The 22,900-nt window shown below is 46.8% G+C and overlaps 1 protein-coding gene across 5 annotated transcripts in view; it reads right to left on the bottom strand.

Moving 5' to 3' along the window:
• Positions 1 to 3,936: 3,936 nt before the first annotated feature.
• The window catches only part of Cpxm2 (carboxypeptidase X, M14 family member 2), a 114,469-nt gene continuing 95,505 nt past the window's right edge, over positions 3,937 to 22,900 (bottom strand). For 3 of the 5 annotated variants that reach the window (XM_020171805.2, XM_074078128.1, XM_074078132.1), the window contains 6 exons: positions 22,006 to 22,202; positions 20,789 to 20,968; positions 18,194 to 18,491; positions 13,325 to 13,464; positions 11,425 to 11,524; positions 3,937 to 5,223 (listed from right to left, as the gene is read on the bottom strand). In XM_020171805.2, coding sequence (XP_020027394.2) covers positions 4,970 to 5,223; positions 11,425 to 11,524; positions 13,325 to 13,464; positions 18,194 to 18,491; positions 20,789 to 20,968; positions 22,006 to 22,202 — 1,169 coding nt within the window. In that variant the 3' untranslated portion in view covers positions 3,937 to 4,969. Of the gene's footprint in view, positions 5,224 to 9,235; positions 9,304 to 11,424; positions 11,525 to 13,324; positions 13,465 to 18,193; positions 18,492 to 20,788; positions 20,969 to 22,005; positions 22,203 to 22,900 lie in introns of all 5 variants that reach the window. The other 2 variants (XM_074078129.1, XM_074078130.1) reach the window with 2 other exon arrangements.

The raw sequence follows: 22,900 nt of genomic DNA, 5'->3' as shown, positions 1-22,900 counted from the left end.
CAAATGTGGTAATGATACATACTTGAAAACGATGATCAGATATGGCCATGTTTTTTTGTTTAAGACTTTATTGAGATATAATCTCTATAATTCCCTATTTAAAGTATAAACACAATGTTTTTTCTGAGTCATGCAGCCATTTCCACAATTGATCTGGGAATATGTGCCCCCCAATATTTACCCTATTTAGCCTGCATCTACCCAACCTCCCTATTCCCGCAGCTCCAAACAGCCACTCACCTACTTTGTCTCTGTGGATCTGCCTATCCTGAACATTTCATAGAAATGGTCTTCTGGGTTGACTTCTTTCACTTAGCATGTTTTCAAGGCTAATTCATGTCACAAAAGGTGTCAGCACTTCATTCCTTTTTCGTTGATAAATAATATTCTGCATTTTGTTTATCCATTCACTGTTATGGACATTTGGGCTGTTTCCATGTTTGCTGTCATGGGTAATGCTGTAGACACCAGCGTGCAGCACCAGTGTGCAGGTTTCCCTGATGTTTTCAGGTCCCTTGGGTACATACCTAGGGGTGGATTTACTGGGTTCTATGATTCACCTGTGAAGAAACTGCTTGTCTGTTTTTCAAAGTGGCTGCACTCTTCTCTAAGAAGCCCAATTCTGTTCCTAGATCATTTTGATGCTGAAGGTTCCAAGCTCACAAGAACATGTCAGCATGGTGCTGACCTCATGACCCTTGGGAAGCTGACAGAGCTGTGAAGGATGCAGAAGTGAGTCCTTCAATGAGAGTCACTAACAGAAAACCAACATGCGCCAGATAGGCAGGACATCACCAGCTGTTAACAGGGAGTTGTGATGTACAAGAGCCTGGACTGGTGAGCTTCCTCAAGGCTTTGCGGCATGATTCATCCATTCCCTGCTCAGCTTCCCAGACCAGCTCGTCATTTCAGGGCTCCATCCATCCTCCTTCCATTTCTGAAATGTGCCCATGGCTCCCAGTGCTTCTCACTGCATGGAGGGTCCATGAACTGCTCCTGAGAAAGTCGGCCTTGCAGGTTGAGGCCTGGGTCCCAGCGCCACTCAGGACCTAGTTCCTGCCTTCCAGGTAGGCAGTGGAAAGAACACTGCTGAGAGGCCTGCTCCTGCCATGCACTGAAACACGACTTTGGACCTACAGCTGTGGCTGTTGGGCCCTGGTGGATTGGACTAGGGACTGAGGATGGAAACCCTAGGCATTCCTGCCACCACACCTTCCCATACCCAAATGCAGATAGAGCTAATCAGTTACCGTGTTCTTTCCCACTGAGCCAGGCTTGTGCCTCAGAATCCTTCTTAACACCAAGCTCCATGCAACTACTCCTGATACGTCAGTAGGTCTGCAAGAGGAGCTCTGGCCACCATTTTTGCAGTCATTGGTTTCAGGGGTGACCCTCAGCTCCAAAGGCCCTTTGTTCTCTGCACAGACCAGAAGATACTGAAAGATTCTTTGACCTGTATGTTCCAGTTCTGTGATTTTGTTTCCTGAATTTCCCTAGACTTCCTACACCTTAGTGCAGAACTTGAGGCTGTGTTTACATGGTGGAAGATACACAGGCAGGAGGAAAATCCCTATAGTCTTTGGAGAGGTTGTCTTGGTATCCAGACCTCAGCTGCAGGAACCAGTCTCTATTGCTTCCTGGTCAGTCCTATTGATCTGTGCTGTATGAGTGGCAGCCACCCTCACCACTGGAACTGTGCCCTGGGTATGGGGATGACAACACAAAGTGGTACAGAAACTCAAGCTTCTCCAGGCAGGGTGGTGGCCACTCAGAGTCAATTTTGAACCTGCAAAATTGGGACACTTTTCTAGACCTGCCACTCAAAACACCACTTGAATCCAGTGCTGTTCATACTCCATCAAGGTTACACAATTAACAATGTGATATAGTTTTAAAGTTGTTTGTAATGCCCTTGTGGCACAGGGGCTCTCTGTGAAAGACTGGGCCCCACAACTCATGGGAAATGAGCTGACCACTGACCAATTCTGGTTTCAGCTTCTGCACTGCATAGCTCCTTCAATGACCTTCAGTATTAAACAGAGGCAGTGTCGCTATGGCTGACCTGGGACCTGCCTGGGGAGTAAAGGTGGCAAGTTAATGGCAGATTCTTGGCCAGAAGGAGAAGTGTTTGTTGTCCTTATCTTACAGAAAACATCTGAATCAAAACAGACTATCAATCTTTTAGATGTATTTCTACTCAGTCAAATACAAGACTAGTTATAAAAGGGAGGATTCTTGGAAAGGTAAAAAGGCATTAAATAAATTCAAAGAACAGGTTTTCGATTTCTGAAGTCACATTTATTTAACTTCTAAGGGAATTTCAAAAATAAGGCACCAGATGCCATGAGGATAGTTTGATTCCACAGACGTTCACTGAGCACCTTCTGGAAGCAGGGAGCGGTGGCCCGTGGGAGTGAGTGTTCCCACACTTGGAAGCCCAGATCTCCAAGGTCAAAGCTCCCAAACACTTTGGTTTATTGACACTATTCTGAAGACCTGGGAGGCAAGTGAGGCAGATGGATTGCTGACTCCCAGGGATGGAGCAACATCTCAGCAGGTCTTACCTGCTCAGCCTTCTTTCCAGAGCAATAACACAGAGGTCTGAAGCAAGACAGATCCTTTGAGAGGCTCTGAGGGCAGATGTGTTCAAAGGCATGAGAAGGAATGATTCCTGGAGGAGGCAGCATTTGAGACAGGCCTGGAGAGAGATCAAGAAGGTTTTCAGTTGTGGGGAGACCACAGTGACCCCCTAGGCAGCGTCCAGGAGGGTGATTCTGAATGAAAAGCAGGAAAGGAGGCAAGTAGGAGCAAGGTTCCAGGAGTTAAGTCAAGAGAGGAGGTCTGGGCTGGAGGGCCTGGTAAGGGGCCTCTGTATGTGGAGGGGCAGAAGAGAGAGGCCTCCCCGAGAACAGAGCTGGAGGAATGCAGGAAGTCAGCTCTCTACCAGAAACCACCAAACACCACAACCACTTGACCCTAGTGTTCATCATTCCTAAAAGCCTAGTGTGTAGGAGTGATTGAGAGGCTAGGGAGGCTGCCTGACTGGAGACCACACACCCAAGGCCAGTGCCAGCCATGGGCCCCAAAGCTCCCGCCTACAAACCATGGCACCTGTTAGGAGGCTCAACCCAAGGGCAGGAGAAGGCTGAGGGGTGCATGAACACAGGAGCCTGTGGGTCTCAGAACATTGTGCCTCCAAGTGCCAGGGTCAGGCACAGCAGAGACATGACAAATCCAGTCTCCTGAGGAAACTTCTAAACTACAGGAGTAGCTTATAATTTTAAATGCTTTAGAGCATCACCTATCATATCAAGGTAATATGCCTGTAAGAGGCTTAGTTGAGTTGACCACTGCATAGTCCAGCCATAAATGGCTATTGAAATTGAAATTCACTAAAATAATGCTAGAAATCCTGTTCACAGTGGCACCAGGCACACGGAGGTTAGTAGCTACTGCATTAGCTGGCACAGAATAGAACATTTCCATCACCTCAGAAAGTTCCACTGGACAACTTGGGTTTATAGCAAGAGTTAACTATATCCCAACCCATGGGCCATATCTAGCCACACCAGGTTTTGGTAAATAACTTTCTCTGAACTACAGCCACACCCAGACACTCCTGTAAGTGTGAGTCTCCTTTTGTGCCCTAGTAGTAAAGATGAGCCATTTACACCAGCCACTGGACTGTGACCCTGGTGCAGACTGCCAGCAAGTTGCAGGAGGGTCATTTCAGTAAAGATACTAACTGGCATCCCCAGGAGCCTTAAGTGGGTTTTAAGCACATATCTCCTGGGAGAAGGCAGGGAAGGTACAGCTGTTGCAATCAGAGAACACAGAATGCCTCAAGCAGGCACATCCTCTAGGGTGACCAACCTCAGAGAGAAGTAATGGGGGTAGTGTTGAGTGGCTGCAAGTCTACCCAGGAAAACCACACCGGAGGGTCTTACCATTTGCTTTATTGTTTTTTTTTTTTCAGTCTTTCCAGTCAATGAGGGAGCAACACGAATAAAAAGTGAGACACAACTGTATCCTTGCAATATTAATCCAATATCCCCTCCGAAACCAATGCTCTACAAATAATCCTAAGGTTTTTTTCATCAAATGTAGCAGCCTAATTTGGAAGATCTGGCTTTCCACACATCAAAAATGACTCCCATCCTGGTAGCAACCAGCTGGAAAGTGCACATGTCCACCACAAAGGGGTCCTACCTTGAGCAGGTTGGCCTCCTGCTGGCTCTTTTCAAGTCCTATCTGGCCACAAAGGAGACCCAGGCTAACTTGTCTGGTCCTTAGGAAGGCTGGTACCTCTGACTCTCCCCACTCCCAGATTTCCCAGGGCTACTGGACCAGCAGGAAGTTTGAGGGGTTCTCAGTTTGCAAGAGGCCAATAAACACTCTGAATTATCTTTGTTTCTCTCCCCTTTTATGAAGGCAACCTTTGTTGAAAAAGAAAACTAAGCTGACTCACGGGCCCCACTGATGCTCACTTAGTAATACTTCTTTTGTCAACACAATGCAGAATTTATTTGTAGCAGCTTGGAATGTCCCAGGGCCAGAAAAAAGAGATTCTCTTAGGATGCCCGAGAGCCCCAGAAGTGCTGCAATGTCAGCTGTGCCACTTGCAAATGCATAGGAAATGCTTGATGTCACTCGAATAGGGAGAGACCCGATTTCCCTTCCTGGGTAGCCTGGAGGCCCTGACTGGGTGAGTTTGCCTCTCTCAGACTCCCAGGTTGACTTGCTCAATGATCATACTACCACCAGCCTTTCTTTGCTGCTCTGCCCAAGGAATTTGGATGAATGGGAACAAAGAAAAAGACCCTAAGCCTCCAGCTCTCCTCTTTGGGACCAGCCTAGCAATGCACACACGCTCCCGAGCGTTTCTTGAATTACAGACAAAACAGTGAGCAAGTCCACTACAGAGCTACTACTGGGGTGGGTTTCGCTTCGTCTCAAGTGTCCGGGAGAGTCACGCACGCTGTCGTCTCTTCCGTCCCCGCAGCTTCAGCCGCCTGGCGGGCAGACTGACAGGCTGCTTCCCAAACTTCGCCATGATCTCTCTGATCCTTGCCAGGTTGGTCTTGCTGAGAATGAAGTCACATCGTGTGGCCCCCATGTCATAGCCGACCATGCAGTTCTTGGTAGAGACAGTATAGCCTTCCGCCTTGGCCGTGACCACATATTCTCCAGGGTTCAGTAGGCGCCAGTAATCCCCATCGCTGGCTGTGAAAAGAAACCAGGGGACCTCAAAACAGTTCCTTCTAACACAAATACCACCAGTCCCATTCCAAGACTAACCCAGGCAGAAAGAGCTCTGAGCAGGCGCCGGGAAACCTGAGCTCCTGCAGAGGCACTTGGGAGCTCATGATGGAAGCTGCCTTAATGGTTTTAACGGGAAGGGGTTTGGAGCATAGGCTCCACTCAGTGTTCACACACATGAGCAGAGATGAAGAAGTGATCACACTCTTTCCCTTGTGACAATACAAGCCATTCACTATGAACTTGCAAACAGTATGCCCTCACTACAAAATGCCATCTTAAAAAGCCATCAGTGCACAGTTTCCTGGCTTACCTTGGCATGGCTACAAATACAGAAAATAATTTCTAACAGGGTGGGGTTCTCCACTTCTGAAAAGGGCAAGGCAGGACTACCTGGAAGGAGGCCCTGATGCCAGCACACCACTCCACAGCCTCCACCCTGAGGTCGGGGCCCAGAGAGATTAGGAGCTACAGGAGTGGTCACTCTTGGATGCAGGAAGGCAGAGAGGTCTTGAGACCCATAAGCTGAAGCCACATCTGAGGAAGGGTCCCTGCCTCCTCAGTTATCCACTGGTCACTCACCCACCAGGTAAGTGGGATACATTAGGGTCCGTTCTTAGCTTCTAGTGGATCAGCACAGCATTTAGTGGGCAGTGGATTCTTGGCCTTAACAATCCCCTCTGAGCACCTCTGTGGTTGAGACACCGTATCCACTCTTTTCACGCTGGTGTAACCTCTGGTTTCCTATCCGCACATTTCTCTTCATCCCATTCAACTGAACCAGCAGCATTCCATGCAATGAGCACTACTCGGTAGTCAGTTGAGTATGGATTACACAAAGCACACTGTGTAATCCATGTATGTAATACGCACAGCCTCTGAGGACTCCATAGCTTAATGCAGGGGATAAGACAGGACAGGGGCCATTCACACTCTCGAAGACATGAAGATGCCATCTGGCAGGAAGAAGGAAAGGTGAAGGGAGTAGGACCTGTGAAGGAGGTGACCAGCTCAGGTTAGCCCATGGGGCAATGGGAGCTAGAGATGCCCTGAAAGGGATGCATACGAGGCTCGAGCTGCCTGTCTTCATGTCCAGGACCCACACAATGCACCTCTCACCTGCTGAAAAGCCATGGAGGGCATTTGATTTTGTAGAAAACCTCACATTTTCACTAAAGGAAGATAAAAGGCAAGTGCTGAGGATCACGAGGGTGCCACCTGTGTGTGTGTGAATGTGTGTGAGTGTGCATTTGTACCCAGGCTTCTCATGTGCAGTGATCATTTAGCAGACTACAGCACACTACTGTCTCCACATTTCACTTTTTATAATGTGCTCCCAAGAGCTTACTGCATTGCATGGGTTGTCTCTGATGAAAGACTGTAACATGAACTCACACTTGATGCTTCACAGTGCTATATGTGGGAGACATATTTAAACACACACACACACACATACAGAGTTTTCTTCCATCCCTTAGAAGATTCTAGGACTTGTGTAGAAAGCAAACCTTGCCCAGGGTCTACTTAGTATTTGATGGAATCTAGTTTTTTCTCTTAAAGCTTTAGACTGGGTGGGACATTTGGACTATCCCAAGAGAGAGCCCAGTTAGTTAGTTGCAGAGTGACCTTGTGCAGGATGACACACATCTGTGGGCTTCAAAGACCTTATACAGAAAAGGAAACCACCAACCACAGCTTACATCATGAGTTGCTTGGAGGGTTCCATGACTTATAAGCCCTATCGTTCCATGTGCTATGTTCTTATGAGGGTCTCTGGTGTCTCCTGTCTCCTGGCCTCTAAAATGCTATGGGTTTATGTGTTCTTACTGGGATGGAGGCTCCCTGGGAGGAGTGACCTTGGCCTAGATCTTACCTTTATACAACGGGGAGAAACAGACAAACAGATGGAGAATGGGAGTAGGTGTTCTCTGAATGAGGATTCCTCCATTCAGGTAAGGGCTAAGTTCTCAGAGCAAAACCCCAACTCAGGCCCCGCTGGCCCCTCCCACAGCCTCTGCCCACAGCCCACCACCTCCAGCCACACACAGCTTCTCAGCTTCTTCTTGTTCCTTGATTGTTTGGGGGGGAGGGGAGGACACTGGGGCTTAAACTCAAGGCCTCATGCTTGCTAGGCAAGCACTCTACCACTTGAGCAATGCCCCCAGCCCTTTTGTTTTTTACTTTGTATTTATTTATGTTTGAGATAAAGTCTTATTACTTTCCCTGGATGGTCTTGAACTTTGGATCCTCCTGTTTTCTGCCTACTTAATAGCTGGGATTACAGCCACAAACCACCACATCTGGCTTTCTTGACTCTTGACTGAATCTTTGCAATTACTGTTCCCTGCACTGGAATGCTAAACCCCGCTCTTCTAAGAGCCAGCTTTCCCTCATCCTCTTAGCAAGGGACCTTTCCTTGGCTTTCCCGCCATTTCCGTATTTCTTTCTTTCCTGACACTGACTGTAGTCTTCAATGAACTTTTTATCTTCCCTTGCAATTACTGATAGGTCTCCTCCATGAGAATCTATACTCAGTGGATAGGGGCCAGCCTTGCTTTCTTGGCTGCAGTATTTTTCATCTGGCACATAGTATGTGCCCGATAAGAAAAGTTAAATGGATGCTTGAAATGATCGCAAATGCGTTTAGGGTCACAGGGTCAGAACTAGGTCTGTTACCTCTATAATCTGAAAGCTTCAACTTCTGAAACATGGTTCTGTCTGGATCTCTCCTCTGCCTGGCCAAGCATGCTCTCCCCAGAAGTCCTCTGCTGAGGTTTCCGTGTTATCCCTGATGACTGTTAAGCCTAGATTCAAGCACTTGACATGCAGGTGGACCATGTTGGGTTCTGTCCCACTGAGCACTCAGGTTGGTGGTGGGGGGGTGCATTCTATGGTGCCACTGTGGAAGGTCAACACCATGGGTACTGCTTGGCATCTATGGACAGAGGGGTGACCGAGGCCCAATGAATGTCCATTCGTTAGCAGGTCAGCTTAGTATACACCAGACAGAGGACGGCTGTGTGGAAATCTAAGCCACATGTTTGGCCAATGGTTATGTGCATCTTAGAAGCATCTTATAGCATCCCCTCTGCCCCCATGGGATTCCATTTAACATTTCTGTTTATTCTATGCAAAATCCCTCCTGAAATGGCACTTGTCAGATCCTGTAAGCCTCAGACAGAAATCAAGGCAAATTCAGCACTTTTGTCGAGCATGGAAAGACATTGAAACCAATAAAACAAATAAAATAAAGAGCCATGTGTAAAGTAAGGGATGCATTTGCCAGGAGAGCACACTGGGACATTATTTATGGGGAGGGGAGTGTAAAGGGAGAGATGCATTTCCCATGAGCTCATCCAAGCTGTCACTTTGATTACAGGGGCTTGAAATTCAGAGTCCATCAGGCAAGGCATTCTCATCTGGGTTTATGGGGCCCCAGGGCCTTTTTACCTCCCACTCAGGTTTTTAGAACCCTCATGTTTTCTCACACTGCCTACCAGGCACTAAATAGTCCAAGAAACAGTGCAGGCTCTTTTATAAATTACTCTTTTAGAGGAGTTCCTAAGCAGTATTTAAAATACAAATCCTGTGTAAAAGCAGTCTAACAGCCTTTCTTTCTCTTACAATGATTGCTAGCATCCTGCGTGACCTCTGGCACACCATGGTACTCAGTGTACGTTTGTTGAGTTATTGAATTAGTAAATTAATGAATAAATGGATGGCTATGGAGGATACTGTGTACAAAACTACACCCTATATAGAGTAAAACTTCACAGTCAATGACTGTAAGATCCAGGACAAATGGTAGGGAAGTGAAGAAAGTACTGAGTGAAGAAGTCAGTAAGTAAACAGAAAGAATGTGACATGGCATTGTCCAATAGTCTACTGTTTGTAGCACGTCAGATCCACTCATCCATTTAGATATGTTAGGCAGCATGGCACTGAACACCTGGGCCAGGTTGAATCCCAGTCTCACCTCCTCTGGTGTCCCAGAGTCTTCGTTTCCTGACAGGTCAAGTGAGATAATTTGTTGGGAGACAGGATCTGTTAATACATGTGAACAGTTTATAGAGAAGGGGCCCCTTGTCCCCCATAAGAAGAACCAGCATGGGGACAAAGGAAGAAGCTCTGGATTTGGAGCCTCAGACCCTTGCCTCCACTCACAGCTCTGCCATTCTCCACAACGCTGGAAATATCATGCAATGTCCATTCATTCATTCATTCATTCATTCAACAAATGTTCACTGAGTACCCAACTCATAAGCGTAGTGAATATGCTTGTGATACATCAAAGAACAAAGGTACACTGTATGCTTGAATGGTGTTATCAGAATGGAAATCCCTCATCACTAGTGTATGATAATTCAAAAGTAAAACTAAAAGATGAAAAAAAAATAACAGTGGAGGATTCCTGCCCTTGTAGTGGCAGGTAGTGGGGACAGAAACAACTAAGAAGTACAATAAATATTAGCCTGTTTGGTGACATGTTAGAAGGGAGAAGGGCTACAGACAACGTTGGGGGTAGGTAAGAGACCAAGAGGATGGTTGGGCAGGCAGGCAGTATTAAACAGGGATGGCTGCTTTGAGACAGTGACATCTGAAAAAAGGCCAGAAGGGGACAAGAAAGGAGCCAAGGGACACCCACCACCCAGGGGCAGAATGTCCAGGAAGAAGGAGCTGCCGTGACAACCCCAATGTGTCGCTGTCAGTCCACAAAGAAGAGCAGGGAGCTTGAGGAAGGGAACAACCACTGCTATTGTTCTGGAACTAGGGGACACAGGATTTTTAGGTTTAAACTGAGGTATGCCAGGTGATAACAGTCCTGGGGCACAAAAGGAAACCCTGGACTTGCTGGAGCACCTTCATTTCCCTATGAGCAAGGCAGCTCTTTGTGGGAAAGGACACTGCAGATCACTTTGGGGTGATTTCCCAGCCCAAGTGAGAGCTGGAGGTCTGAACACAAACCCTACCACCTCCTGAACCTTCCAGAGATCAATTAGTCTCCCCAAGCTTCTGCTTTTCCTTAGACAAGGGGAAAGAATGACTAGTCTCCCTCAAAGAGCCAATGTGAAAAAGATCTGAGTGAGAATGTATATGGAAGCACCGAGCTTCTGCTATGGGTGAGTCACCCAAGGGGCTACAGGACAGACCTTTGCTGTCCTGAGGTTGTGTGGCCATTCAACAAATGCACTTAAAAATATGGTACTTTAGGAACTGGAAGACGAGTTGCCTCATGTGACTCTGGATCTTACAATTTCTTTTCTTCCTTAGTAAAGAGAGTTGGAATAAGATTTCAGCACTGCCTTTTAGAGGTCATCTTCTGACCCTCATGTTATCTATGATTCTAGAATTTCCTACCTTCCACTCAAATGGAAATCGTGTGTCAAGTCAAGATTTAGCATCCAAGCCACTTGTCCCTTACGTAGGTGGGAACCAGGTCTCCCTGATACATCTCTTCATGTTCCTCACTTCCTCATTTAGTGACAATGTAGAGAAAATGGGGTTGTTATGATGAATAACTGAGTCAATATGTGTTTAGCCATTAAAAGAGTGTCTGGCACATAGGAGATGCCAAAAACCATGTTGGCTATTGTCACCATCACTATTGTCCTCTTCTTTACATTGCAGACACTTAAGCTTTCCTAAAAACATATTTTAGGAAGTGACTGCCTGTGGCTTAACAGAAAAATTGCAAACTCTCTGGACTAGCACTCAAAACGCAGCCCCACCCCCAACTCCAGCCTCCCCCAGCTGCTGCCTCCTTCGGACTCTGCACTCCAACCCTGCCTCTGAGCTCCTCCGTGAGGTGGAACAGCTTCTCCTGCAGGGATGGCCTGCCTGACTCCCTCTCAGGCCCCCATCATGCCTGGTGTGGAGCTAAGCTGCATGCATAGGTAACAACACTGCAGAGCTGTATCCTCAATTTCTCAGAAACCCCCACTGCAGCTGTCTGCTTCAAGCCACCCCAGGGAAGGGACAGAGAGGAGACAAGATAGGTTAAAAACCTCACTGTCAGGGGTCTCTCGGAAAGTTGGAGGAAGGAGACATGAATTCAGCTCTGAGTAAGATGTTTTTGGCCTCTGACTTGTGATTGTAGCCCAAGTAAACACACTTCAAGAAACTGGCTATTTCTTACCAAGAGACAGTTTCTACACATTCAGTTACCTGTTCGAATGTCATGGTTAACACCTTCCACGGAGATAATAACATTCGGAATTCCTTTTCCATGTAAATCTGTCACCACACCTTTGATTCCTCGGTGGACCTGCTCAGCATACATGAGACACAGCGAGTCACTGACAAGCTCTGGATTCCACCAGCACAAGGAAGTGGCTATTGACAGCCCAGTCCCCACCAGGAGTGCTCACAGCCCCACAGCCCACTCAGAAGGTTTCCTGGCTCTGCATGGATTTGGTGTGTAATAGTCTCCATTCCTTTTAGGACCCATGCACCAGAAAGTTTTCCAATGGAATTAAAATATTCAGGAGTTTAAAAATATTAGGATCTGAGGTTTTCATTAAAAGCACAGCCACTGAAAACTAGAATTTAATTTTTATTAGACACATTTATTTGGGTTCTTATGTATTTAGTGTCTTAAGAGTCAGAGGAAAGAAAAGAATCAGAGGCCTTCCTACAAATGACAACTCCAGGTAGGATCCTTCCCTTGACACGTGACACACGCCAACCTTGAACCTCATGCCTCAGTCTCCCCACCTGCAGAATTCTGTGACAATCCAAGGTGACATACTGTCATTTCCAATGGCACTCCTCATACAGTGGCACTACTGCAGAATGAGCAGGTGGCTACCATCAAGGCCTTCTCTCTTCTTACTTAGGCAAAGGAAAAGGAGCCTTCCCTCATGAGACCCCAGGGTGGGGTCAGGATGTATTTTCGCAGCTTCCCAAAAGGGAAGAACCAGCTCACATCCTTCTGTGCCACAGAAGACCCCTGGGGCTGCACTGCAGCTCCTGGGACCCTCATGGGGCAGGCTCAGACACTGAATCAGGTGCCACCCCTTGCCACCTGTGCAGAGATGCAGCCATAGAACCAGGAAGCTGACAACTAAGCCTGCATGCAACTTCTGATTCACCCACAACTACCCAAGAAAGCAAAGCAACCTCCACATATCCTTGGGAGCATCCTTCCTTGGGGTGGGGGATGGTGGAGGTGAGACTCGGGGGGCCTAGAGTTGTATAACTATACAAATGGCTGGTGCTGAGACCCAGCATTGGGGTTTGCTCACTCCTGATCTGATCCTCTGACTTTCAGTTAGTCTCTGTTCCTTAGTGGGGTCTGGATATTGCTCAGTTAGTTTTAACGTGAACTAGAACTGGTTAATTCATTAATGCTACAAGATGGCATGCCCTTGAGAACACAGGCAGGGAAGGTGTCTGAGGTTCCCAGTGAGGACTCGGGCTATGAGGGCTGTATTGAGTCCCCCAAATTCATGTCTTGAAGTCTTAACACCAGTACCTCAGAACATGACTGTATTTGGAGACAGAGCCTTAAAAGGGGTGACTAAGTGAAATTAGGGTGGGTCCTAATCCGCTATTACCCATGTGCCTGTAAGAAGAATGGGGACACACACAGGAACACATGCCCAGGGGGATGACCATGTTAAGAGGCAGCAAGAGGATGGCCAGCTATAATTGACAGAGAAAGTCCCCAGAGCAAATCAGTCCCTTGACCTTAGGTTTCCAATCTCCAGAAGTGTGAGAGAATAAGGGTGTCCTGTTCAAGTGTCCATTCTGTAGCGTTCTCCTACGGTAAATGCAGACTAAGACAAGGGCCTGCACATGTTGGCTCCGATATCACCAGTCACCACAGAGCAGCCCTTGAAAGCCCCCCGCTCTGCCGCACTTGCCCTAAGCCAGTGGGAGCCATTGGTCAGAGTTCCCACCTGTGGGTCTGACTGAGTATAAACAGACAGCAGTTCCCTGCAGCAAGGGGGTGGCCCAGGACGATGGCTAAAGCCTAAAGCACTGGCTGGTTCCCGTGATTTTGGCAACATCCAAGGCAGGGTCCTTAGCTAGTCCCTCTGGCCACAGCCACCCACCACCATACCTGTTCCATGAACACAATCAAAGATTCCCGGTTATTCTCCCATTCCTCAGGCAGCTCGCTCTCATGTGGGTATTTATCACAGCCCACATAGATGGACAGCTCGAAGCAGTTTGTGTGGAGGTAGCTGAAATCATTTAGACCTGCAAAGTCAACAGGACATTTTTATGTATGTACATATGTATTTATTTTTGGTAGGACTGAGGTTTGGATTCAGGGCTCTGTGCTTGCAAACCAGGTGCTCTACCAGCTTACCGCGCAACTCCAGTCCATTTTGTTCTGGTTATTTTAGAGATGGGGTCTTGGGAACTATTTGCCCAGGTTGGCCATGATCCTCCTGATCTCAGCCTCCCAAGTAGCTAGGATTACAGGCATGAGCCACCAGTGCCCAGCTCCAAAAGGACATTTTGAATGGCATAGGGAAGGCAGCAAGAATGTTCAAGAATGCTCAGAAGATTTCAATTAAACAGGGAGGCATCAGGAATCTATGAGTCCTAGATAATACACTACCGATTTAATACTACTAATACGGGAATGTACTACCAGAGACAAACACTTGCAGGACAGAAAACGTGCTTGGGTTGGGGATCGGTGGGAGAGGATACAGCAGGAGTGGCTGAGGTGAGGACAAATCCTCACAGAGCATCTTTGACAAAAGACAGGCTTTTTAGATATTTGTTTTAGCAAATGTATTTAACACACCATGTTTGGAATGAAGCTAACATTAATCACAACCATGGACTTTTAAGTGTTTAAGTTGATCTCTAGAATTATGCTGATCTCAGCAACAGATCGATAGCAATTTCCTCTTCTAATTCATAAAAACAGCCAACCATGTCACCATTTCCTGAGTGTCTTCCATAAGCCAGGACCTGTCCAAAGCATTGTGCCTCCCACAGGTCACTGTGTCTTCCTGGCCAAGCCCTGCAGAGGTAGGCAACATAGCACAGGTTTACAAATAAGAAAATCGAGACTGTGAATGGTAAGAATCTCATCCAGGAGCATGTGTCTGGAAAGGACCAGGGTCAGGATTTGAGGCCTTGCTCTTATCTCCAAATAGAGCATTTCTGCGTAGGGGCTGTCAGGTAGTCACGCCTACCACATGCACCCTAAAGCAGACAGACCTTCTACACCCTGACATGACAGGGTGCAGAGCAGCCAGGCTAGGACAAGGTTGGTCCCTACATAGGTTTCCTGGAGCTGGTATTACAAATGACCACAATTTGACTTCAGTCATCCTTTCACCATACTTCTAGAGGTCAGAAGTCCATAATCAGGGGTTGTGCTTCCGTCAAAGCCTCGGGGAGCACCCTCCCTGCCCCTTCCACTCCCAGAATTCCTTGGCTTTTGGCAGCATCACCTAGAATCTGCCCCATCTTCACAGTCTTCTCCTCTGTCTGTACTCCTCCCTTCTGGCCTTTATAAGGACACTTCCACTGATCTCAGGGCCCATCGGTAATGTGGAATGACCCTATCTGGAGGCCCTTCTCAACACTTCTGTTTCTGAACAGGATGACTAGCAAGCTGTGCTCTGCCTGAGCATGGAAAGCACTCCCCAGGTCTTCTGCCAAGGACCTTCCGGGGGCCCCGAGGGTCAGTCACAGAAGGCAGAAGCTAGGTGCATGGGGCTCTGTATAGACAGAAGCAAAGCATGTTTTCTAAGGCTTTACCAGTAGAGTCTTCAGACATCCTTTCTCCCTTCCTATTGTCCAGCAAGGCTCAATTGAAATGTGTCTGCTTTAAAATCAGCCTCTGGGATGTCAAAAGCAACTCTGTATCAATCCACTGCCTAATCACTAAGGCCAGAGGCAAGTGGTACCAAACTCTCCACTGGATTCCAGACAACAGCAGCTCACATTTCACCAGTGACGGGCTTTTGACACCACTTGTGTTAAAGCAAGGAAGAGTAAGAGCAGTGGAATCACGGGGGTGGGATGGGCTCAAGTTCATGAAAAACTCTTCCTGTGTGCCTGGTCCAGCTGAAGAAGGCCAGTCCAATGCTGGGTTGATTTATCAGTTTATCACTGTATGGAACTGCAGAGGGCAGAATGGGCTGGCAACCAACAGGTCCACAGGCTAGCACTGGTCTTGGCCCCTGGGAAGGCCATGCTCCTCTTTGCACATGAAACCCTCTTAGGCTTTGTGGGTACTGAAATAAATGTTAGAAATATTCTGGAGCAGGTCTGCCTTTTTGCAAAAAATACATCTTTGAAGCACGGAAGCCCGGGAGGCACTGGAGAATGAGAACCCAGGATGCTAGGGCAGAGCGGGCCACTTGGCTGCTGAGGCCCTGCCCTTCCAGGGAGGAGTTGCTTAGCACACTGACCTGAGGAAGGCTTCAACAGCACAATGCTGCTTCCTGTCTGGGGCACATAGGACAAGGAACTGGGACATGGCCTGGCAGTTCTTAGAAGCTTTCAAATCTGCCTGGGACGTAAGACATCTTTGGTGTTCTGAAGGACTGGAATCCATTTCTTGTCTCCACCTTCAACAGGGAACACGGGGCTGTGTACACCTTATGGCTCTGCAGGCTGAGTGTCCCACCCTACCTACCTTCCTGTGGAGGACAGTGCAGGACTACTGCCGAGAACAGACCTGACATCACTTTGGCGATAAAAAGCTCATACTACCGACGCTGTGCATTTTGAAGTGCACTGAGCCTTGCTCTCAACTGCTTCCCTCCCTGTTCACTGCTGCCTGCAGCACACTGCTAATGAGAGAGAATGAGCAGGACAAAGAGACGGGGGGGAGGGAAGGAAATGGAAAATCACATTTCATCCATCTACAAAGAAATGATCTGCAGACTCCATCATACTGCCTAAACGAAGAATGACAAAAAGGCACAAGTCACCACATGGCTCTGCCACAGAGTCTTTGAAATAATGGAAAGCTTAATTGATAGAGAAAAGTATCAAATGCTGCCTATGAGATTATGCGGCAGCTGACTTTTCGTAATGTTACTATTGACTGGATCCTGGCAAACCCAGCTGTGTCTGCACCCTACCTAGTCACAGCAGCCATCAACAATAAACAGATTTTACTTAAAGACTTTTGTAGGTAGGTTTTTAGGGCTAAAAAACTGAAGGTTAAAAATACTTTTTTCCTGTAGGGCAAAGTCAAAGGGAGATGGACCACCTGGTCTGTCACCAAGAAAAAATGGCCAGCTTTCTATACATGTATTGTTTTACTTATTGTGTATCTACTTATTTGTTTAATTGTTTATTTATTTTTGAGAGTACTGGGAATTGAGCTCAGTACCTTACATTTGCTAGACAAGTGCTTTATCCCTTGAACTATGTCCCCAAGTCCTTTTGCTTTTTTAGTTTGCTTTTCAAATACGGTCTTACACTTTTGCCTGAGTCAGCTTCAGACCACGACCTTCCAATCTCTGCCTCCCAACTAGCTGAGACCACAGGTATGCACCACTACACTCAGCTTGTTTTTGAAATAGGGTCTTACTAACTTTTTGCTCTGACTGTCCTCAAACCAAGATCCTCCTATCTCTGCCTCCTGAGTAGCTGAGGTTATAGATGTGAGCCACGGTACCTGGCTCTCTACATGTTTTTAAATGACCATGGAATCACACATTTCCACTTTTTTTCTTCTTCTCCAAGGGTAGAAACACACTTGAAAAGTATGTTAAGACTGAGTTTCCAGAAAAGTAAAATAATATTAAAGTTAATTATATGATGAAACAGAGAATAAAGACATGCTTATCATAGAGATTTCATGGTGAGCAAGCCCTGAGAGAGGAGAGGAAGAGGGATAGAACTTATCTTGAGTGTTTGTTATAAGCCAGATACCGAGTACACCCACATCTGCCACCTTTGTAATTCTCACAACGTCCTAGAGAGAGACATCACCATAACCATCACCACCTTTATCATTGTCGTCATGGCCATTTTTAACAGCAAAGTATGAGGGTTCAGAGAAGTGAAGTAACTTGCCCAAGGTCACATGGCATTAAGTGACTGACCTGGATGTGAACTCAGGTCTATCTTGCATGGAATAGTTTTCAAATCCATTATTAAGCAGCCCTCACGAAGTCAAGAAAATAAGCAACGCACACTATGCTGGGGTCTGACAATTCACGCAGAGGGACCTTCGGAATTGACTCAGGAGCCCTAGGCTGGGAACAGCCCAAGACAGAAAACAAACTGCAAATCCTGACATGCACACTGTAGGGCCTCCTTCTGCCGTGAAGTGATTCCCAGGCTCTATGAAGCTTCTTCAAGCCTGTGTAGATCTCAGAAGTGACACTTTGAGACCCACATAGTCTGAGTGTGACTCTGGGTGGCTGGGCCTGCTGGCTTCCAGAGTCTTCATCACAGGGAAATCTCAGGACACACTGCAGCTCACTCACTCACATGTGAGCTTGGGGTCCATGGCCAGCACTTTTACAGGCTCACAACACGGGATGTCCTCAAACTCCAAACAGCTCTGGCTTCGATGTCAGTACCAGCACCCTCTGCCCTTTCAATGGGCTTTCTGTCGGGTGCAATACTACCTTCCACTTTCAACCTTCTCTGATCAGAACAGCTCAGTGGCTAAGAGCAAGGCCAGACAAGTCCCAGCTCTACCCCTGTCTCACTTGGACAGATCTCCAGCAATGTCCGCAGCACAGCCTTTTCATTTTGTGAAATGATGAGAAGACCACATCCATTTCCAAGACCTCAGACAGGGTGGAAGGGGAGTCTACAGAGTGCTCACACCTCCTAAGTGCAGACCATGGCGGCCATTGTTAGTGTCTATACTGAGTATAATGAATGGTAAGAGGAGGGTTTGGGAAGAGACAAGTATAGACTCCTCCTGGGCCAACAGGCCATGATCATATGGCCCCATGATGCCAGGCAAGGCAGATCCAAGACTTACTTCCAGCCACTGTATGCCAGGAAGCCCCGTTGACAGTGCCATCCTCCTTCTGGAAGTCTTCCGTGTGGCACACTCGCCTCCGGGCATCCGTCATGAGGCGGTGAGTGGAGGCATAGGAGTAAGCTAGCCAGCGGAACACGTGGTCATCGGGCGTGGGGGTGTGCTCCTGGGTCTTCCACAGGGACCGCACCATGTCATAGGGGTATGCCACTACTAACTCACCCCCCTGCAGGTTCCCGCCCAGCACAAACGGGATCTTTTCCATCCAGGCAATGACTGCTCTGGTCTCCATGGCCACCTGTGAATGTGCACAGAAGGAAATTGTTTCACCTCGCTAGCTTCCAATCAGGGACATATTCTAAGAAACAGAAACTTTATGGAATAATCTAAGCAATATTTAGCATGTCATACTCTGTCCAGGGAAAACTGGGCTATGTGAAAACAATGGATAGAAAAGGGGAAGGCTAGGGAAGTGTCAAGTTTCCATTACAGGAATATTCCATTGGATACCTGAGAGGGAATGTTAGAACGACATCATTCTGCAGAGCCAATGAATGCCTGGGGCAGGACTGTTCATCCAAAGCTCCAAACAGCAGAACAAAGACACAACCAAACACACAGCCTCCCTCTGGAAGGCTCACACTTAAAAAATACCTACCCGAAATCTGCTAAGCCTCTAGCCCAGGGGTCAGCAGACTTTATCTACAAAAAGCCAGTTGGTAAATATTTTGGGCTTTGTGGGCATTCAGTCTCCATCACACCTGTCCAGCTGTACCCCACAGCAAAGGAGCCCCATGGACAAAACAAAATGTGTACCACTAAGATACCACTTATGTCATTGAGGCGCCACCTACACCAGCGAGACACCACTTAGGACAACAAGCCTTGGAGGTTTTGGCCTCTGGGCTGTAGTCTGCTCCCCTGATCTATCTAGTCTAGTTCAGTCACTGCTAATTTCCAGAACACACAGAGGGATGTGTACAGGACATCACAGGCATGCAGGAATAGCACCCAGGTAGCATAACAGACTGCAGAGAACCAAGATGTCACAATGGACTCTTGCAAGATAAGACAAACAACAAAACTGCAGAGAAAAAGAGAAAGTGATAGAGGGGAAAATGAAATGAATGGGCTTTAGTTGAATCCTGATTTACACACTGAGGGGTAAGGTGGGATGAGAAAGAGGTGGAGAGAGGAAAAGGAGAGGAGAGGAGCAAGAGGAGGGATGGGAAGAGGGGGAGGATAAAGGAGGGGAGAGAGAATATTTACTGATCAGCATAAAAAGGGAAATGTGAACTCTAACCAGATATTTCAGAATATGAAGAGATAACTTATTTTGATATTATAATGGTAAGTTCTTATGGCTTTAAAAGAGAGTCCCTATTTTGTAGAGATGCTACTGAAATATACATGAAATGACATCATGCCTTGGACTTGCTTCAGTAAGAGGGAAAGAAGAAAATGTGGGTGGAAGTATATATGAAACATGAATTGTCAAGTGTCAAAGCTGACACAGGTGCAGGTGGGAACCTTACAGCTTTCTTTAATTTTGTATGTTTGACATTTCTCATGAAAAAAAAGTTACGAGAGAAAGAACACTGATGATGTTTAAAGGTTAAATTAAAAGTTTGATATAATCTAATACAAGTGAATCAAATATCAACAATAAGTTACTAAAGATAATTTCAGCAAGATTAAATTGATAATGACAGAGAAATAAACACTGGGAATCACTTAACTGTGCAGTGTGAGCTTCCTTAAGCTTTGTTTTTGTTTTAAACACAGTGGGGGCCCTGGATTGGGCTAACCAGGGAAGTTAATTCATCAGTGTCAGCACAGATGGTGTTGTGAATCCATCAGCATCTCAGCAATGGGTCCTGTGCACCTGTGTGGTTTGACCCCCACCCCCCCTTCCGCTCCCCACCCAGAAGAACCACACCACCCTAAAAGAGGCCACTCTCATCCTCTCTATTTTGTTTAAGCCATATATGAATGACTAAAGATACATTGTTTGGTTTTACTTCCTTTTAATCTAAAAACAAAAGAAGGGGGAGGGTGCACTCATACCAATTGTCCCCTACAATTTTTTCCACTCAATTTGTTTGTAAAATTCATCCCTGATTTTGATCGAAGCTGTTGTTGAGTCTTTTTCACTCTTAATCAATCTATCCTTATGCTAATGCATTAAGCAATTTTCAATCTTTTGCTACAATGAAAAGTATGCTTTGAACTTTCTTGTACTGAGTGAGTACCTCTCCCTCTCTCTCTCCCTCTCTCCCTCTCTCTCTCTCTCTCTCTCTCTCTCTCTCTCTCTCTCTCTCAAGCAATTAGTGAAAGCTGAGGGTAATTTTATAGAAGTAATAAATTCAGGAAAGGTTGTCCTGTTTTGAAACATGGTATTGTTGTAAAGAAATACAATTAAGTTACTATAAAGAATCCAGTATCAATTAAAAGGTAGTTATTATTCAGCTTTCCCCCCTACTTTTGGAGAAAACAAGAAAGAAAAAGCTGGCTTAAATGTCCTATCCTCTACAAATACCAGCAGGTATCCTTTGGCCTTCCACTGCTCTACAGATGAGAGGTGTTTTTACTCACAGTGGCATTTTCAGACAGAAACCACTCAGGGATGGCGATGTAGTGGTTGGGAACTTTCCTCGGGACATTCTGGCGATCCTCTGCTTCCCAGAGCAGCGTGTTTAGATCAGGAAAGTTGTTGTTGATGTCGATCCCGTCGTGGGTCCAACGTCCTAGGGACCAGCCTCCCAGCTCTGAGCCCTGGAGATGATTCAGAATGTGAAGAACCATACACGACAAGAACTGCCAGATTCCTGCTACACGAGATGCACCAATGTCCTTCTCTTCCAGGCACACCTCTATGTCTCTAGACATCCTTTGACCCAAAGATGGCATCCACAGGAGAATACTAAAAAATCTGCTACTGGGATTTGATGGGCCATGGATAATATAGTAAATTACTCCAACGTGGGCACCCAGAGAACCACTTCTGACACACGGCAGTGCTCAAAAGTATTAGATCCCTTCTCCCACCTTTCCCCTCCTCCCTCCTCCACTGCTCGGCTGAAGCTCGGAGGAGTGATGGGCCTATGACTCCATCACTGCAGTACACACACTGCTGATACAGTACTAATGCATTCTCCCACCCCACCCATGAGCCTGCTTACTCGCTAGCATTCCAAATCTCTAACCAATTATTTGTACCAGGAAACACAGACAAGACTCTGTATCATAAAGCTTGCGTTCCACAGGTATCATTGTCTTACAGTTGTCCACTTATTTCCAGATATTGTGATGTATCCTAATGGATTCACAACATGACATAATACTAACCAGACTCAAGGTGTAACTGTATACCCACGACCGATACTGTACTAATTCCCATGTGACTGACCTATGACCTATACTAGTTCCATGTCATAACTAGAACAGGAAATATAACCAATATCTCATAACAAAAGCACAGCTATCTTTAGGCGGCTGATGAGAGGATTAAAAGTGCTAATCAAAGCTGGCACATACCTAAGGCGCTCAGTCATGCAGGTGTTGCCATGCTCTGGCACTGCCATAGTGTGTGGAATAAATCACTTACTCATGTTGCCCTCTCCAGTTTTCGTCTCCCTCTCAGGGTCACTGTAAGTCCCGATTCCTGCTTTGCAACTCTCAGAAACCTTGGGGATCCCCAGTCTTAGCAGAGAGACACTCGGAAGGTTCAAAGGTGGGGTTCCTCTGAATTTGGCCAGCACACCCTCGGGTAGGGACCTTATGCTGGCACTGGTGGGGTTTGGAGCCCTTACCCCTTCGCAGGCCTTCTCATAACCGTCAGGGTTGAGGGAGGGGAGGATGTGGATCCGGGTCTCCTCCACCAGGTGCACGATGCGAGCGTTCCGTGCCAAGTACTCCTGGCACAGGAACTGCAGCAGCAGCAGCAGCAGCTCGCGGCCCAGCACCTCGTTGCCGTGGGCTCCAGCGATGTAGTGGAACTCTGGCTCACCTTGACAGAGACAGAGACACGGGCTCCTGAGGGCAGGTGCACAGACACGTGGATCCCGAATGATGTAAACTTGCCTGCTATCTGTTCTTTCAAATCAACCTCCAAAATTATTTCAGGACAAATGTTTTATTCCTAAGTAGTCAGGTATGTAATAAAAGGTACAGACAACCCTTGTACAAGAGCCCGGGGTAATCACACACATGCCTACTTGGCAAGGAAAGATAAACCACACAGCGCTTAGGCTGGAAGGCTACAAGTTACACACAAGGCCTAGCAATTATTTTTCTTAAAAGAACTTCCCATTAAGGACCCACAGATGAATCTGAGCAGAAAATAGTTCAGCAGAGACACTATGTAGTAAAAGGCTGTCTGAGAATTCTCTTTCAAAGCTCAGATCCTGAAATGAGAGGTGCCGTGGTGTAATACAGATGTCCTCTACAAATTCCTACATTGGAACTAAGACCCATGTGACAGAATCAAGGGATGGGGCTTTTAGGAAGTGATCAGGGATTAGTACCTTTACAAAAAGGCTTGAGGAAACTAGCTACCCCCTTTTGCCTTTCTGCTTTCTACCATGTGAGGACACAGCAAGAAGGAACCACAAGGAACCAAGCCCTCACCAGACACCAAATTAACTAATGCCTTGATATTGGACATCCCAGCCTAGGAGATGAGAACTATAAGAAATAAATTTCAGT

Source organism: Castor canadensis, chromosome 7, assembly GCF_047511655.1.
Source record: "Castor canadensis chromosome 7, mCasCan1.hap1v2, whole genome shotgun sequence".
NCBI lineage: Eukaryota > Metazoa > Chordata > Mammalia > Rodentia > Castoridae > Castor > Castor canadensis.
The sequence above is the reverse complement of the archived record's forward strand: the minus strand, read 5'-3'. Positions and strand labels throughout refer to the sequence as shown.